The sequence below is a fragment of the Podarcis cretensis genome (genome assembly GCF_951804945.1).
Source record: "Podarcis cretensis genome assembly, chromosome: 7".
Classification (NCBI taxonomy): domain Eukaryota; kingdom Metazoa; phylum Chordata; class Lepidosauria; order Squamata; family Lacertidae; genus Podarcis; species Podarcis cretensis.
The window spans coordinates 48,884,138-48,902,462 of NC_137176.1; the positions used below are offsets into that span (position 1 = coordinate 48,884,138).

The 18,325-nt window shown below is 46.8% G+C and overlaps 1 protein-coding gene across 9 annotated transcripts in view; it reads right to left on the bottom strand.

Moving 5' to 3' along the window:
* KCTD1 (potassium channel tetramerization domain containing 1) overlaps positions 1-18,325 on the bottom strand; it is a 75,853-nt gene that overhangs the window by 38,885 nt on the left and 18,643 nt on the right. For 2 of the 9 annotated variants that reach the window (XR_013840419.1, XM_079982693.1), the window contains exon 1: positions 10,471-10,761. The exons of 1 other annotated variant lie outside the window; for it this stretch is intronic. Coding sequence is in view for 1 of the 8 variants with exons in the window: in XM_079982693.1 (XP_079838819.1) it covers positions 10,471-10,695 (225 nt within the window). In the remaining 7 variants the exon portion in view is untranslated. Of the gene's footprint in view, positions 1-10,470; positions 10,762-12,815; positions 13,226-13,337; positions 14,241-18,325 lie in introns of those variants that run through there. 6 more of the 9 variants (XM_079982697.1, XM_079982696.1, XM_079982699.1 and 3 more) reach the window with 4 other exon arrangements.

The window sequence follows — 18,325 nt, forward strand, 5'->3', positions numbered from 1 at the left end:
TTGCTCATCCCAGAAAATGGATAGGCAGTTTTGGCACAGTGTACTGCATCCATACAGCAAATCCCTGAACAGAATTAAGGCAAGAATCAGAAAGGGTGGGGCAGGCATCATTTAAGAAGCAAAACAAAGGGCACAATTTGAAATCAATCAAGGCATCCCAGAGATTTTACAGAAGTAAAAAGAGAATGCTAATCTGCTGTATCGGCCCCTGATGATCATAAATATGTTAAACGATATACAGTGGTACCTCGGGTTACATACGCTTCGGGTTCTATACGCTTCAGGTTACAGACTCTGCTAACCCAGAAATAGTGCTTCAGGTTAAGAACTTTGCTTCAGGATGAGAACAGAAATTGTGTTCCAGCGGCACAGCAGCAGTAGGAGGCCCCATTAGCTAAAGTGGTGCTTCAGGTTAAAAACAGTTTCAGGTTAAGAACAGACCTCCAGAACAAATTAAGTACTTAACCCGAGGTAACACTGTACCTGGGGAGGGGCGAGCAGTAAATTGGTACAAGAACCATATTCAGGGTAGACCAACCCTTCAAAAACTGCATGCCAAAGTCGTCTTCAAACATGCACCAAACATAGAAACCGCACCCATTTGCAGGCATATAGCTAGGGCTCTCTCTCTCTCACACACAGCTTTGCTTGATCAGGTCAATATCCCTTGTAGTCCAGTATCCTCACAGTAGCCAGCCAGATGCCTGTGGGAGGCCTGAAGCGGGATGCAGGCCCAACAGCATCCTACTCATTTGTGACTCCCAGCAATTGGTATTCAGAGTCATGTTGCCTCTGATCATGGAGGGTGAACACACACAGAGGCACATAAAGCTTAAGCCTCTCTAAACTGTACAGCTGAAATAAGGTGATTTCTCCCATGGCTGGTGGACCACTTCAAACACAACTTGCTGCTCCCTACTATATATACCAGGCACCCCCAACCTTTGGCCCTCCAGATGTTTTGGACTACAATTCCCATCATCCCTGACCACTGGTCCTGTTAACTAGGGATCATGGGAGTTGTAGGCCAAAACATCTGGAGGGCCGCAGGTTGGGGATGCCTGATATATGCACACAGGATGGTCCCCTGCTTTAACAAAAGAAAAAAAAGACTGGGATGCTGGACATCCTACATGCCAATGCTTCAGAGTGTCAATCCTAATTTTCCTGTGATTGTTGTGGCATTCATTTAATGGGACCAATTTCTCTGTAAGGTTGTGTTCCTCCTCTGACTTCAGAGAAAAATAGCTTAATGAAACTAATGCCCAAATCATTGGAGCGGTGCCCAATCACAGAGAGCACATCTACAAATCAATTATGGATGTGCTGGATCAGTGTCTTGTCTTGGGAATGGACTGGGTGAGAGCCAACAAACTGAAGCTCAATCTAGATAGGTCTGAGGCACTGTTAGTGGGTGGTTCCCTAGACTGGATAGGTGGAAGATTGCCTGCTCTTGATGGGGTTACACTTCGTCTGAAAGAGCAGGTTCATAGCTTGGGAGTGCTCCTGGATCTTTTGCTGTGGCTTGAGGCTCAGGTAGGCTACCTGAGTGGCATGGAGTGCCTTCCATAAGCTTTGGCTGGTGGCCCAACTACACCCCTATCTGAACAGGGATAGCCAAACATCTGTTGTCTATGCTCCAGTAACCTCTAGGTTAGATTACTGCAACATGCTATACATAGGGCTGCCTCTGAAGATGGTTCAGAAACTTCAGTTAGTGCAGAATTCAGCGGTCAGGTTGTTCACTGGGGCAAGATGGTTTGAGCATATTACATCGATCCTGGTCCAGCTGTACTGGCTGCCAATTAATTTCTGGGCCCAATCCAAAGCTCTGGTTTTGACCCATAAAGCCTTAAATGGTTCAGGACCACAATAACTCAATGACAGCCTCTTCCCAGATGAACTGATCCGGACATGTGATCATCATCTGAGTTTGAAAGATGTCAGCATCTTTGTGTCTGGGTGACTTGCCTAAACTAAAACATTTTAAGTGGTGTCACTAGCAGGGTGGATAAAAATCAGTGATTTAAAAAATATATGAAAAAAATCAGATTTTTAAAATTTAAATTGGATTTTTTAATTTAAATTGGATTATTAAAAATAAAATGCTTTTGGAGGAAAATATTTTCTAAAGATAGTTTTCTATTTAAGTTACATAATAGTCCAAAGGCTATTCATTGGGGGAAAACAATTTGTTTTAAGTTTTTCATGTGTGCTAAAACTCAGTCTAAGTTTTGTTTTTTGTTTTTTAAACCGTTTAACCACATCAATTAACAAACCTGGATACATATACTATAATGTTATTGTTTTAGTTAAATAATTGTTTAAATTGTTTTTAAGGAAATGATTATTTTTCTCCTTCCAATAAAGTACAGCAGAAAAGTTGTCCAAAAATAAACAATTAAATTATTAAATCTCACAATAATTTCATAATTATCTGTCTTACTGACTAGTGATTTAAATCGTGATTTAAATTGATTTGATTTAAATCAAATCCACCCTGGTCACTAGGCAGGGAGTTCTGAACACTAAAAGTTTGATTTCTTACAACTGCGGAATGTGTTTCATGTGGTACCTGTAACAGTACCAGTTCTACAAACCAAAGGGTGTGTGTGTGTAGCAGTTAGCTACTTTCACAGCTTTACGTGTTCCAGACTGAAGAAAGGCTCAAATATAAAAATACAAAATGAGTGATTGAATAAATAAAGTGATCCAGTGTTTCTGTCCTATCATGTTTGGAATTCACGATTTTGCCTATGCAAACAGTGCCTCAGCTGGAAACAGAGGGCAAGTTGGATCTTTTACCACTGACATTCTAGTTTCTCTCCAGAACATAGTGGTGCTGTTCTTATGCTATTGTAGGCATCATTCACACTTAGCTACCAGCTAATACGTGTTGTATGATTTACTGCAAACAATAAATAAAAACATGTCTCAATTACTCTTGCATAATGAAACACAAAATGATATAATGAATCTTCATAATATTTATCTGCTTGCTATATGAGGCTTAATATTAGCTGGTGCGATTTAATGGAGTTTTTAATCGATTAAAGGCTAGAAGCCAGAGGCTTCTCAGAAGAGACAGATGCAAAGAGGTTGAGAGAGAAGTAAAAATGGCTCAACAATTAATTAGCAATTATTGCAAAAAGGTTTAATCATATGTATATACCAGCATAGTGCCTTATATTTTAGTACTGTAACAGCAGTTAAAGCTGACCCCTGTCACTGAACCAGTGCTGGTTACGGTAGTTCAGCACCAAGTCAAATATTAGGTCTCAATCAGAGGTTTAATCATGATCACATCAGTTTCACAACCAGATGGTAAATACAATCATTTGTCTAGTGCATGGGTAGCCACCATGGTGCCCTCCAGATATTGAACTACAACTCCCAACAGGTCCAGCCAGCACGGACAATGGTCAGGGGTGACAGGAGTTGTAGTCTAACCTCTGGAGGGCACTATGTTCACAACCCCCAGTCTAGTTATAGTACACCATTTCTTTTAGTCCTTTAAAATTGCAAACCACCTTGGGTGCCTTGGGAAGGAAGATGGCACATAAGTGCAATGAATGAATAAGATATGGAGTATTTTAAAACAGCATGGCAAAATTCTCCTCATCACCTTGCCGTACCTTGTGTTACCCCTAACCAACCTTCACTGGAGGAGTGTGGGATCTTTCTGGGCAGCATGGGCACTGCAGTGACAGAGGAAAATGCTGAGAAAATGGCCTTCCTGCCTTCTGCCAGTGGGGTGTTCCATTGGGCTCTCTACTGAAGTTGCACAGAAGCAATGTTTCATACAATTATGACCCTGGAGTCTAATGTCTGACATGGCACTATACTTTTTCCTCTAGACATGAATTGAAGTTGGGGTGGATGATAGTTGTTTCAAAAGTGCTTATATTTAAATCTTCCTTTTTTTTAAAAAAAAAACAAACCCAATGTAAAAGCCTTTTTAAAAACTGCAGCTGGACTACGCAAGTATTAGATACAGCAACCCATTTTCCTTTAGAAAACCAGTGCCCAAAAGTCAGGGCTTATAACAGGCTGCCCTTAGGCATGTACTTTACAAGTTTCTGCAAATGACACTGAATCCAAATTGTACTGAAATCACTTCCCCAGAATTCACAACATATGGTCCATTAAGCAGTAACTGGCACACTGATATTTCAGAGCCACCTTCAATGCTTTCTTCATTTGAAGAGGGCAAACAGGCGGGCGGGCGGGGGGGGGGATGCACATGCTTCTGACACACCAAAAAAGAAAGGGGGAAGAGAGAAGACAGGTCTTCCAAAGTGGCTGAAAAATCTACAACATAACTAATTAGGTTCCAACTTCTAACACAATAGTTGGTGTACTAGGGTCTATTATCAAGTTTATAGCTAAAGGCAGCAGACAATACAACCCTACATTCAATTTAATTACAGCCCATGGCTTTTGCAGCAGTGGCGCATTTCAAAGGGTTTAACCACTCATTTATTTCTAGCCCATACATAAAATAAGTCAGCTCACACTGTCATACAGATTCACCAATTAAAAATGAGCAATTTCTGATCTCTGGGTCTCTGCAAGGAGAACAGTGAGCAAAAAAGGAGCCCTTTTCAACAGCAAAAGCACAGAAGCTTCATTTAATAGGGAAAATGCTTTCAGGCACCTGCAATTCTAGTTTGTGCATTAGGACTTTGATGTTCATATACTGAGGGTAGTGAATTATTTAACTATCTGAGCAGAGGGTTTTTTTGTGAGGTGCTACTTCAGCTCTCCAGCCATAATTTTCTTGCCTCTCCTGATGGCACCCATGCAGACTGATCAAGTCTGGGCAAGACACAAAGTATTAAACATTCTCTGGCTCAGTTTTTAATGACTGTTGCATACAGACCACTCAGCTTGAAAACGTAAATGTTTTATTCAAGTATTGTGCAAAGAAATGGACTTAAGAGAGGCATCACATAGGTGAAATGACAAAAGGTTAACGAGGTAGGATATTATACAGGCACTTGTTACCCCAAAAGTATGGGAACTTCTTGCCTTCCTAACTAACATAAAATTCTGTATTAAAGTCAGTGGGTGGCATTCAAGTCTAGCCCTACTCAGAGTAGACCCATTGAAATTAATGGGCATGATTAACTTAGGGTGATTAATTTCAGTGGGTCTACTTTGAGTAGGACTTAGTTGACTACAACCTGATGTGGTGTAGTGATTTAAGAACATTGGACTAGGACCTGTGAGACCAGGGTTCAAATCCTAAGTGGAAAAACTGGGTTGTAGGGCCAGAAAAGCTGGCATGAAATTCATGTGTCATGAGTTCATCTCACCCATGCTTCAGTTGCCTCCAGAGTGAATTATTGTAATGCTCTCTACATGGGGTTGCATTTGAAACCCAGGAAGAGGCAACTGGTCCAAAATCTGGAAGCTGGACTTTGGTCTGGCACTCTAAAGAACTTTGATATGATGTTAGTTCTAGCTTCCTATTTGCTTCTGAGCTTCACTCAAAATGACAGTATAGTCTCCAAAGCCCCAAACAAACACTTTCAAACTAGGTTAACTTAAAGAGTACTTCGTCTGATACCGGTTAGAACAAAAGTTCAAATTATTGTCAGAAGCCTTGCACTTGGTGCAATCCTGGGAGAGTTGATGAATGATATTTTCTGTGGTGACAACATGATTTTGGACTGCTCTACCAACTGAAGTTCAACAGGTTCCCTCTTTGTGCATCTTTCACCAGAAATAGAAGGTGCTTCTTAATCCACTGGTTTTCAATATGCAACACATATGTTTTATTGCTGCCAGATTTAGTGTATAACATCTTTAACCCTTGCTACTTGTGGTTAGGCTCTTGCTTTGTTGGTTTCGTATTGCTTTTAGACATTGTTTGTTAACTGTGCTTATTATATTATATTACAGTCATGTTGTTTGCCTCTCTTGGTAGAAAACCAGAAGATAAATATTAACAACTTAGGCTTAGGTGTCACAGCCATCTCAGCAGGTGGCAGCTACAGAAAAACAGCAACTTTGTGTGGACTTTCAGCTACATCAGCAAGCAACGAAGCAGGCATCAGAATCTACTGTCAGGTGTGGGGTTCAGCCGATTTGACTTTTGATATGCCACTGACTAAAGCTGAATCCTGTCTATATCAGCGGATGTCTACAGTTGCTTCACCCCTGACACAGCTTAATGTCAGCACAGGGCAGCTGTCTCCCAGAGGCTACAATGGGCGGATGTGATTGTGGTATGCTTATTTGCATTCAAATCATCTGACTATAAGAATGACTAAATAGCATGTTTAAGAACAGGACACAAAACCCTTAGCTAGACAGTGCAAGGTGCTACTGTATGTCATTTTTAATAATTACTGTAATCGTTTGTCTTTCTTTATCTATATTGAATTCCTTTGATGTAGTGGTCTTGTCTTGAGCAATCTCCAGGTCCACAATGATAAACAAATGAAGTTGAATAATTAACCCAAAGATATTCATTACCTCAGTCACACCGACTTTCCTTCCTTATATACACAACACAGCATGGTTAAGCACTCTCTGACAACCCAGTCTTATGCTCTCTCTAACTGCAAGAGGACCACAGCTATGAATGAATAGTAATCCATGCAGTACCCTTTGTATCCAAATACATCTAAGCTACAACAGAATCATGCATCTCATGTTCCCATTACAGCCCTGACTAATGTCAATCTAGTCTCTTACGATAATTTCTAAACATTAATAAGTTAACTCAAAAAGGACTGATTAGATACCTCTTAATAGCTGTTGCACTGCACTATTAGAGATCTTGATCATTTATGAAAAATGAATACACAAGTATGCAGCAGACAATTTAAAAACCTCATTCATCAGTCCCAACTATGTTATTGCATCACTGTAGCGCTTCAGAAGCAAAAAGACTGAAGTCAAGGTCATGGAGGCTCAGCCACGTATGATTAAAATACTATAATGCCTCCTGTGTCTGCTACCTAAAGCGATAGCTGGATCAAAGGAACATTTAGCATGCCTTCTCCTCATTTCATTGCTGCATCCTACAATGCCCCTGTATCTCATACATACACTAAAAGATATCTCCACAGAACAAGAAAAGATAACTTAGTATGAAAGAGAAAGGTGGATGTAGTAACAGTTATCAAAATCTTGAACTTGGCATTCCTGAAATACCAGTACATTTACATCTGGTAGCTACTGGCACATTAAGTTATCTGAATATGTTTATGTCAGTACTTTATGAGGCAAACGTAACTGAAATGTTTCCTGTGTCTAGCTGTGAACAAAAAGTCACCCACATTTTACATGTTTGCTCTGGATATCTCCAGTTTTATACTGGTATACACAGAGTGAGAGTGAATACACCCTTAATTACACATATGATCCAAGAAGTCAAATGCACACAAATGAATGCACACACATATAAAACACACACATGCTTTCCTGTTCTCAAAGAATGGTCTCAAATAGTTTCATCAAAAAGCCAAAAGTTTTAGGCCTGACTAGATGAGAAGCCATCTGCAAACCCAAGTATACCACTTTGAGCTCCATGGAGGAAGGATTGAAGCATAGGATTGAAGCATAACCAGCAGATATTCTATTCAATGAACAAAGGAATGTACAACCTGAGCAATCCTTGCACAGTGTGTTTTCATTCACAAAAAAGAACAGGAAGCCTTCATATGCAAATGTGGGGGTCATGCGCACTGTAGTATCATAGTGGTTGGTCACTGGATTCAAAGGAATATATATTTCATTTCATACATCAGAGCCCAGGCATACTTAGTGTCAGGATGCCAATATTACAAATTATAAGAGCACCAAATATGTTCATCAAGTAACTCGAGGTGAAGCCTTAACTTTCTTGATTTCAGGGAGATCAATACTTTACCTCTAGTCTTCACCTAAAACTAGAGTGCACCATTTATTTTTAGACTCGTATTACTGGCAGCGTGTACATCTTTATAATACTGAGAGTCAATAAAACTATCAGTCTATGACCTTCAAGACCTTGAAGCTATCATGAAAGCAGCAATATTTGTCAGCCATGGAATTCAGTGGCACACCACTTGATGAAGTCAACTCAGTAATGACCTGGAAAGTCTATGTTTATAATTAAGCAATAACTATTGTGGGTCAAGTCATTTCCTCTAGATTAATGGCCAGCTACAACATTTGATGGCTCAGGGTAGTGCTTTGGGCTTATTCACCCAGCCATCCATTTCTTCAAACAACTCTATGACTTTATCATTATGGCTATTTTCATTTTAAGAGACAGCAGTGAAAGACTCTTAGAGTGCAACCCTAGCCATGTATGTTCAGAAGTAAGCCCTACTGAATTCATGTTTACACAGAAGTAAGTCCTACTGCTTACTCCCAGGTACATGGGGTTAGGATTGCAGACTAAATTTATTTCCCCATATTTCAAATGCTTTCGGGGCCAGCCATAAAAAAAAGGGATGGGAATTCTGCAATTGTTTGGAAAATAATAACTGCAGATAGAACGGTTAGTAGACAGAGCCTATTGAAATTGTTTCTTTTGCTTAAAAAGAAATCACACTTTTAATGCACAAAGCAAATGAAAATATTTATCCCCACCCCAGTCCTGTGTAGAAATGAGTGGACAGTCAATTACCCTACCTAATCCTAATCTAGAACACCATAAACACACATAAAATAGGGGATTACTATTAAAATACATATTAACATCTTCCAATCTCACTGAATGCTCATTTCTTGGGGGGAAATATAAGCACAGAAACAACAGATGTCTTTATTCTATCTACCGCATATACAATTTCATCAGCAGTCTGACTTTTCCTCTTATCTGAAATGTCTGATTTAGCAGTCAGCAGCATTTAAAACAACTACAAAAACTAAGTTCACCTTAGGTAAGCTTCTTACTTACGCAGTTCGGGGAATACAATTATAAATTATTGGTTAAAGGGGCTTTATAAATTATGTGGTAAAAGTGATTCGCAGCTTAATGAGCAGTTCCTCTTACTAACTGCAGTAACATACGGTGGTGAACTACTACACTTGCATACAAATATACTTCTTTTAAGATGGATTGTCTTTTTTTATTTCTTGCTCACAGACATGCAACATAAGAACACAACTCTGAAAGACGTTTTCAACCATCCATCCCAACTTTTGGTAATCTCATGCTGACTATATATAAGATGTAGTTTCTTTCATCAACAAGCTAGAATAAAAACATTATCCACACATCAGCAGATCTCTAGTCATTCACAGCCATAAGATACACGCAGCAGGAGACCAAAGTACAATACTCTACTCAAGTGGCCCCAAACTCCAAACAGTAAAGAGAGGTCACATGTATTTTACAGAAGACAGATGCTGATGCAGCCATTCACAAAAAGGCCCATTCTTCAATTAGCCTTCAGGCTGGCTGATTAGCTGGCAAACTCCTCTGAAAGGGTCAGTTTGTACAAAACTGGTATTTCCACTTTGGAAATTGCTCAGGCATGTCATATACCTGTACCCACAGAATAGAGCTCTTTCAAAGCTTAGCTGAATTCATTGTTAATGCTGGAGACCAGACCATCAGGAGGTTTAAGAGTCAATTGCAGCAGTTTGTAATAACATTGTTGACTCAAATGTATTTTATAGGATGCTTTTTTTTACAGCGAGGATCCTTATATAGTGACAATATGGGAAGTGAAATAATATGTGATTAAGATCCAATTACTCATACAGTAACTGGTTTTGAAAAAAACACCTATGCCCCAATTTAACAAGGCAAAAGGAGTGGACATGTGAAATCAATTTTACGGAGTGGGGAGGGACTTCTGAAATCTGAAGCCTTCCAGCTCCCATTGCTGATGAGGACTTAAGCTACTTAGATTGTCAAGGATACGAACATTTAAACAAGGTCTCAGAACCTTTTAAAATTACTTTTGACTCACTTTCCGAAACTCTGATTTCACTTAGGTTCTCCAGCAGCTAAATTCTGTCCTTTGGTATATAGTGGGTGGGGGCTGAATGTAATTTTAAAAATGCTTCTCCTCCAGATTTCCCTGATAGCATAGTAGAATGGGAAGGGGCCCTGAGGGTCATCTAGTCCAACCCCCTGCAATGCAGGAATATGCAGCTGTCCAAACCTGCAACCTTGGTGTTGTCAGTATCGTGCTCTAACCAACTGAGCTATCCAAGTCAGGACAGTTATTGACCCAAGCAGAGGTGGGGGAAACCAGGAAAGTTTCCTCCAAATCACCTCTCCTCCAGATTTCCCATGGGCCAAAGCTAAAAGTCCGGACAGTTATTGTCTCAAGTTTCCAAACTTGCCCTAAGACAGCTTCCTCTGGAGGAGGCTGCCTGCAGTGGGGCTGCAACATGCACCAGACTTTTGGCCTGGAATTCCCTGAAGCAGACAGGAGGAGTTGGGAAAAGGAAAAGGTGTGTATGGGGGGAGGGGGAATAAAGTTTTTTCTCTTCTTTCCTTTTTTTTGTTACCTGTGTGGGGGAAACCATAGCAGGTGACATGACAGTGGGAGAGTTGGTGCTTCTGTGCCCATTGGCCTCGGGGATGAGGAGTGGCAAGGGGTCGTGTTTCACTGAGACCACCACCACAGACGCCGCGTCCAGGGGCTCGGCCGGCCTCAGGCAGAGTCTTTTGGGGGACGAGGAGGGGCCGCAGGCGTCGCCCCCCGCCGCGGCCCCGCCCCCCGCCGCGTACATCGCCTCGTAGAGGGAGCGCTTGGCGGGAACCACGACGGCCGCCGCTTCGGCCTTGACGCCGGCGAGGTCGTCGCCGTCTTTGGGGAGGAGGTAGGCGCCGCTGTTGGCGGGCGGGGGCGGGGGCGGGGGCGCGGCGCGGGCCCTGCCGTTGAGGTGGGCGTAGCAGCCCCCTCCGCCGGCCGCGGCGCCCGAGGGCAGCTTGGTGCCGATGCCGGCGATGCTGTTGAGGGTGGCGATGGAGACGGCGCCGATGCAGTGGTTGGTGTAGGTCTTGGAGAGCTTGGCGGCCTTGGAGAGCATCTGCATGCGGGTGCCCAGCAGGTTCTTGCCGATGGCCTTGTTCTCGTACCAGGTGACGTCGCCCTCGCTGCAGTGGTCCCGCGGGCGCTGGAAGAAGGCCTTGCAGAGCGGGTTGCGCTTGGCCAAGTACTTGACGAAGCTGGCGTACGGGCAGAACTCCGTGCCCGTCTCGTACATGCGCGGCAGGTTCTCCTCGTCGCTGCTCTCGGCGCGCTTCTTGCTCCACGACGACGAGCGCGACTTGTGGTAAGGCCCCAGCGCCTTGAAGTAGACGAACTTGCGGCCGTCCTCGTCCATGGCCAGCCCGAAGGAGTCCTCCTCCAGCTCGCGCTGGTTCTCGCGCCCGCGCGTGCAGAAGTACATGCAGGTCTCGAACCAGACCTTGTTGAGCAGCCCGAAGGGGCTCTGCGTGCTGAAGACGCTGCAGGTGTAGAGCTTGCGCAGGTCGGCGCGCGTGATGGCCTGCTTCTGCACCACCGGCCCGGCGCCCTGCTCCTCCAGCTTGCGGATGACGGCGGCCAGCGTCAGGTTGGCGGCGCGCAGCTCGGGGTCCTTGGTGAGGTCCAGGGTGCGGCAGTAAGGCGGCTCGTTGAGGTAGCGGTTGAGCGAGCTGCGGATGCTGATGAGCGACGACTTGGAGTACAGCTGCCCGCTCTTGGAGCGCGCCTCGGCGTAGAAGGAGCGCAGCACCCGGCACAGCGCCCCCTTGTCCATGCTCTCGAAGTCCGGGCTCTGCGCCTTCTCGCTCAGGTACTCGCGGAAGATGCGCACCGCGTAGCGGGTGGCCAGCCGCGTGTTCTCGCTCAGGCGGGCCCGCTCGGGGCGCTGCAGCAGCAGCTCCGCCTCCGGGTCCGAGTCGTCGGCGGGGCCCGCGGCGGGCGCCTGGCCGGCCAGGGAAGCGGCGGAGGCGGAGGCGGCAGCGCCGCGGGCGCTCACGGGCACCGAGGGGGCGCCCCCCGCCGAAGCCCCGACGACGCCGCTGCCGCCGCCGCCGCCAACTCCCCGGACGCCTCCCGGGCGGCCCCGGACGCCGCAGACGGCCGCCGCCGCCGCCGAGTCCAGCAGCACTCCGGTGCCCTGGTCCATACGGATCATATGGCCCGGCTCCTCCGAGGCGGCCCACTCCAGCCCCATCATCATCATCATCTCCTCCTCCTCCTCCTCCTCCTCTTCCTCGTCGTCGTCCAGCAGCAGGATCCCTTCCTCGGCTCCCTCCTCGTCCCCCGTTATCTGCACCTCCTGGATCTCATCCTCGTCCTCCCCGTCCTCGTCCTCCCCAGCGCTGCAATAGTGGAGGGGCCGGTGGGGGCCGCCCCGCCCGGGCTGCCGGTCCCCCGCATTGTTCTCCCCGCCGCCCCCTCCTCCTGCGCCGCCGCCGCCGCCGCCCCCGGTGCTCCAGTCTCCGCCGGCGCCGCCGCTGCCAGGCATTCTCGCCATATTGCCGTCTCCCTGCCAGTCCTCGGGCAGGGCGCATGCGCTATATTGGACCGCAGCGCTGGAGAGCTTTTGTGTTTAATGACCTTCAGCTACCGGGAGGCAAAGCTGGGCTCTTAAAGGGGCCGCGCGCTCCCAGTGGTTGTGGCTGATGTGCGAGGAATGGAGTGGGGAAGCCGGACTGGAGAGGAGGAGAGGACGGGGAAGAACGAGGGGGAGACCGACCGAGAGGGAGACTCGCCACCGAACAAGGCGCAGCAGCAGCAGCTTGGAAGCCTTCCATCGCCCAGCGTTGCGCGAGGCGATCGCCATGCAAAGGGTTACTTTATATCGGCCCGTGCATGCACCCGGGAGAAGGGGAGGCTGGGACTGACAGATCCACTCACCCAGCCTCAGCGCGCGGTGCCAGCTGCTGTCCGCTAAGTGATGCCCGAAGAGCAGCCCGGCAGCCCCCACATTCTCATGGCTTACGCGGGGAAGGGGCGATTTACCCCACCACCACTACCACCACCACCCACTGGCGGTGCCCACTGGAGGGGTGGGGTGGGGGTCAGAAGTAGGGAGGGGGAGCGCAGCTGCAGTAACAGCGGCAGGTGAGATCGGAGCGAGAGGGGGGGGGGCAGCAGGCGGCTTTTCGCACAAGGCAGCTCCTCCCTACGGATTCCTGGCAGCCAAGCGCGGAAACGCGGCGGAGGCAGCAGCAGAAGAAGCAGCTTGGAGTTGACTCCGGTAGAGGAGAAACTTCTCGGATCGTCTGCACTTCTCGGCGGCTCTCCCTCCTTCCCACCCCTCCCTCTTCCTCTCCCCGGCCATCCCACCTACCACCCCCCCACCCCCACGCCGCCGCTCCATCCAAAAGGGGGAAGGGGGGGGGAGAGAGAGAGAAAGAGGCCACTCTGGCTGCATACCAGGCGCGTCGATCTCACGGCGAAGGCATCGAGCAGGCTTCTCCAGCCAGCCAGCCAGACACGTTAGGCTGCGGCTGGGATCGGAGAGGGCGAAGCTGGCGGGGAGGCAGCTGACTAGTCCGGAAAGAGCGAAAGCGAGCGAGAGAGAGACCGAGCAGGGGAGCCGGAGCGGGTCCCAGGAGTGCCCTTCGCCGCCGCCGCCGCCGCTGCAGATCTTAGGGGGGCGATGTGGGGAGCCTGCGAGTGGTGCCGGGCCGGCTGTGTACCAAAGAAGGAAGCCCGCTTGTTTCCTGCCTGGCGTTAATAAGCCGAAGGAAGCCAGCAGCGAGGAGCAGAGAGGAAGCCGCCAGGGCTAGTAAAACCCACACAGTCCGCAGCCAAGAGGCAAATCCAGAGCTATTCCCAGCCTGCGGGGACAGGCAGCTGCAACACTCGCGCGCTCACACACACACACACACACACACACACACACACAGAGAGAGAGAGAGAACAAGGGGGAGAGAGGGAGAGAGAAGGCACAGCCTAGCCCTGCAGAGCTCAGCCATCAACATTTCTCTTTCTCACATACACGCACAGATCCACCTCCCCCCCTTCTGGCTTCCCGCAATCCTCGAACCATTTGTAGGTTTTCCAGCAGGCATCTTTTCCTCTCCCTCTCTCTCTCTCTCTCCTCGCCGCTACCGCACCCCCGGGGCAATACGGGACTTTGCAAGCCCCGGCGCTGCCAAAAGCCGCCCTCAAGTTGAGTAGCCGCCGGAATCCCGTTACCGATTCACACGCACAGCCACGCTACAGTTCATTTCCGCCTGCACTTCCAGCTGCCGCAAAGCCTTCCCTAACTTTAAGCGATTGTTGCGCGGCAGCGGCGCCCTCGATCTTAAGCATTTTGCCGCTTTTATTTCAAAAAGATAGGATGGGACGCGGGGCAGCTGGGGGAGGGGGCTTGGCAGTCGCGACACCCACAACGAAAGGGAGATGTTTCTAAGGCGGGTTTTAGCAAGGGGCGGCCAGACAGTTCTGGGCTGGGGGGGGGGGGGGAGAAGCACGTCTGAACTTGCCCAGGCGCTACACGCTGCTTTCTCGGGAAACACAAAGCAGGCGGCTCTCGCAAACTTGGCAGTGCCAAACTGACGCCACTGTGTCTTGGCATGGCACTCCTGCGAAGGGAACGAGTACGTTTTCTCTCTTTGCTCACCCACCTCTTTCAATATCGTGCTTTTACCCTGAACAAAATTCTGGGGAAATCTTGCTAAGCTACTGTACAGACAAGTCACAACGAGCCATCGCAACATCCCAGATATGATTCACAGATAAGGGCAGAGATGACAGTTTACTGTTGTCCTGATCCCTAAGAAAAAGAGCAGGGAGGTAATACGAAAGCACCAAAGTGCACGCCGGTTTTTTTGTTTTGTTTTTTAAGTGTGAAAGGCATTTCGGGAAAAACAGATAACAGTCACTCAAAGTGGTTCAAACCACAGTATTGTACGCCATAATTCCAGCATATGGGATCCTGCTCTTTCTGACCCCCACCCAGGCCCCCCAAATTCGATGGGCATTGCCATTCAAATAGTGTCCACGTACCACATCATGTGATCGATTATGCGGGGCGGGGCCTACCTGTGCTGCCCCCCGCAATATTTTATTCAAGTTGCCACCCATGAACAGGAATAAGTGACATTTTGCGGAAAGCACTGTATTGCCACGGGATATATATTTTTAAAAAAGGGTTTAGAAATTATTGTCATGCTCTATTATCTTCCTGCACGGCAGGACGAGATGGTTGGACGGTGTTCTCGAGGCTACCAGCATGAGTTTGACCAAGTTGCGGGAGGCGGTGGAGGACAGGGGTGCCTGGCGTGCTCTGGTCCATGAGGGTCACGAAGAGTCGGACACGACTAAACAACAACAACAACAACATTATCTTCCTACCTCGAGTTCTCCTTTCCTAAATTATGTAGTAATTGTCCGTGAGGTCAAAGCCATACTACCCCGATTCTGAAGCCCAGACCCATGCTAGCAATACCAGAATATAGAGATGCATGCATCCCATCAACAACACTAATACATGTACTCCTATGTGCATTCCAGTGTTCAACAACCCAGCTTGATGCTCCTCATTTTCACCCATTGGTAGCTTCACTGCCAGTGTGGCAAAAGAGGAAGTGTCAGCCTTGTTGCTAAGGCAACAGGGTCAAACTTCCTCCTTCCACAAATACTTGCATGCCCTCAGTGGCGTAGCGTGGGGGGTGCAGGGGGGACCGGCCGCACCGGGCGCAACATCTGGGGTTAGGGCAAATCCACGGGTTAGGGGGCGCAAATCCACGGGTTAGGGGGCGCAAATTACTTGCCTTGCCCCGGGTGCTGACAACCCACGCTACGCCACTGCATGCCCTTTCAAATACCCCCCCCCCTTTTCAAAATGAGGAAGTAGTTTTGGAGAATGCAAAAATATCCATGACACTTGATGTCCAAGTATTGCTCAGGAAACAGGCTGGCTTTCTTGTGGGGTGGGGTGAGGGGAAAGAACCTCTTTGTTGTTACCTTATTCCAGAACATTTGGAGGGCACTGGTTGGCTACTCATCTCTTACATTCTACAATTACACTGTGATGCCAGCCAATAGCTTCCATATTGGGATAATCATAAACTTGAGCCAATGCACCACTGGATGGTGAGTGGAAGCACTCCTGTGACCTCTGGTTGTCTGCATTGCTGCTGCATACTGGTTAGTGAGCTTGGTGTGGTGCAAATGAACTAGCAGGAGTGTCAGATTGACTCCACCTGACCTTGTTGCTCCTTAGCCCCTCCCCACTCCATCCCAGTATGGAGGAACAACATGGATGGCCAGCGATCAGATGAATGCCACTGCCCCACCCTGTCATTGGCTACTATGACAGTGGTCTTTCTATCTATCTGGATACAGTCATACCTCGGGTTACAGACACTTCAGGTTGTGTGTTTTCAGGTTGCGCACCGCGCCAAACCCGGAAGTACCGAAATGGGTTACCTCCGGGTTTCGGCACTCACTCATGCACAGAAGCACTAAATCGCACTTTGCACATGCGCAGAAGTGGCAAATCATGACCCATGCATGCACAGATGCGGCGCTGTGGGTTGCGAATGCTGTGGGTTGCGAATGTGCCTCCCACATGGATCACATTCGCAACCCGAGCGTCCACTGTATCTGTCAGTCTGGAAGGCAAACTGGTGCCCTCCAGATATTTTGGACTACGTCTCCCATCATTCCTAACAATAACTGGAGTCTAGCAACATCTGGCAACTTTCAATAGTCAAATAATACATACTTCCGTCAAAATAAGAAAATGCAAAACCTTGGATTTAGAATCTGATGAAACTTACTCCAATTTTTCAAAAACAACAACCACCTCACAATAAAGGTACTATTTTGCTGTCTAAAACACCCCATTTCTTTATTAGCAGAGTCCGTTTATGTTTGCGTGAACTGGCAGTATTAAATGCCATGTAAGGAAAATGACTATTTTTGTAGCTGGCCCAAATAATTTGTTACACAGCAGATCAATCACTGGATTTCCTAAAGTAATCACTTTCAGAGGTACAGAGGAAAGTGTCTTTTCTGTGGTGGCACCGTGTGCCAACATAGTGTCAGTTCTGCTTAGTTTGGGGTTTCAGGTCAAAACAGTTAATTTCAATAAAAGTTTTTAATTGAACAATGATATTATTTTTTTATAGCTGCTTCTCACGTTTCAATGCTATTCAGTTTGCTATCTTGCTTTATGCTGCTTTTGTTTTTCCCATTTTATTATTGTGATGATGATTGTTTCATTGGTTGTTATTTTGCAGTTTGATATTTTATTTTGTATGCTGCCCTGTGAGTTTGTACTTTATTGTTGTCATTTTTATACGCTGCTGTTTGTACTTAAATTGGAAGGTGGATGTAAACATATTTAATTGTAATAATACATCATTGGGGCTCACCGCAGTTTCATCACTCTCCTTTTATAAATTATGATCCTGTAACACTGTCTGTGGGGGTGTGGGGAAAGGTCTGGTACACTGCTATCACTTGTCAAATGTTTGGGTTGAAATATGTTGTGGAATAATTTGATTGCAAGTCTTTAGTTCAAAGGAGATGCTTGCAAGCCTATTGTTAAAACAAGCAAATAACACTTATCACTCTCTCAGCCTTGGAAAAACACAGTGTTGCAATTAAACATTGCAGGTGCACATTGTACCCATTAACACATCCTGGAAGAAGATGTATCGGGTTATTTCAAGTCATTTGCTACAATCTGTTGAAGCATTTAACCCTTTCTGTAGCTCAGCCTGATACATAGGATCCTGCCCTAAACCAAATCAGACCACTGATCCATTTACGGTAACTCAGTACAGTGGTACCTCGGGTTATGAACTTAATTCGTTCTGGAGGTCAGTTCTTATCCTGAAACTGTTCTTAACCTGAAGTACCACTTTAGATAACGGGGCCTCCTGCTGCTGCCATGCCGCCGCTGCACAATTTCTGTTCTCATCCTGAAGCAAAGTTCTTAACCCGAGGTACTATTTCTGGGTTAGCGGAGTCTGTAACCTGAAGCACCTGTAACCCGAGGTACCACTGTACTGAACTGGCAGCAGATTTCCAGGTGTCCGGCTGGAGTCTCTCTCAGCCCTATCTTGATACTCAAGGGACTGAACCTCTGAATTTCTGATTGCAAGTGTGCACTCTGCTGTGGAGTTATAGGAATACCGAGAAGGATCCCTATCAAACATTCAAGGGTTCTTATTTCACTAGACCTGTGTGAGTTAAAAAAAGAAAAAAGAAAACTGCAAGACATTACTAGTTTGCTATAAAATCACTGATGTTAGATGTGTGCATGGCCCCCAAAGCGGTTTGTTCATGATGTTAGGTGACAAGAAGCCATTGTGAGCAGGGCTTCAGCACCTTTAATTGTTGTGTTGTTGTTGTTTTTAAAAAGAGGTGTTTCTTGTGTCTGCATTTTCTTTCTCTGCACA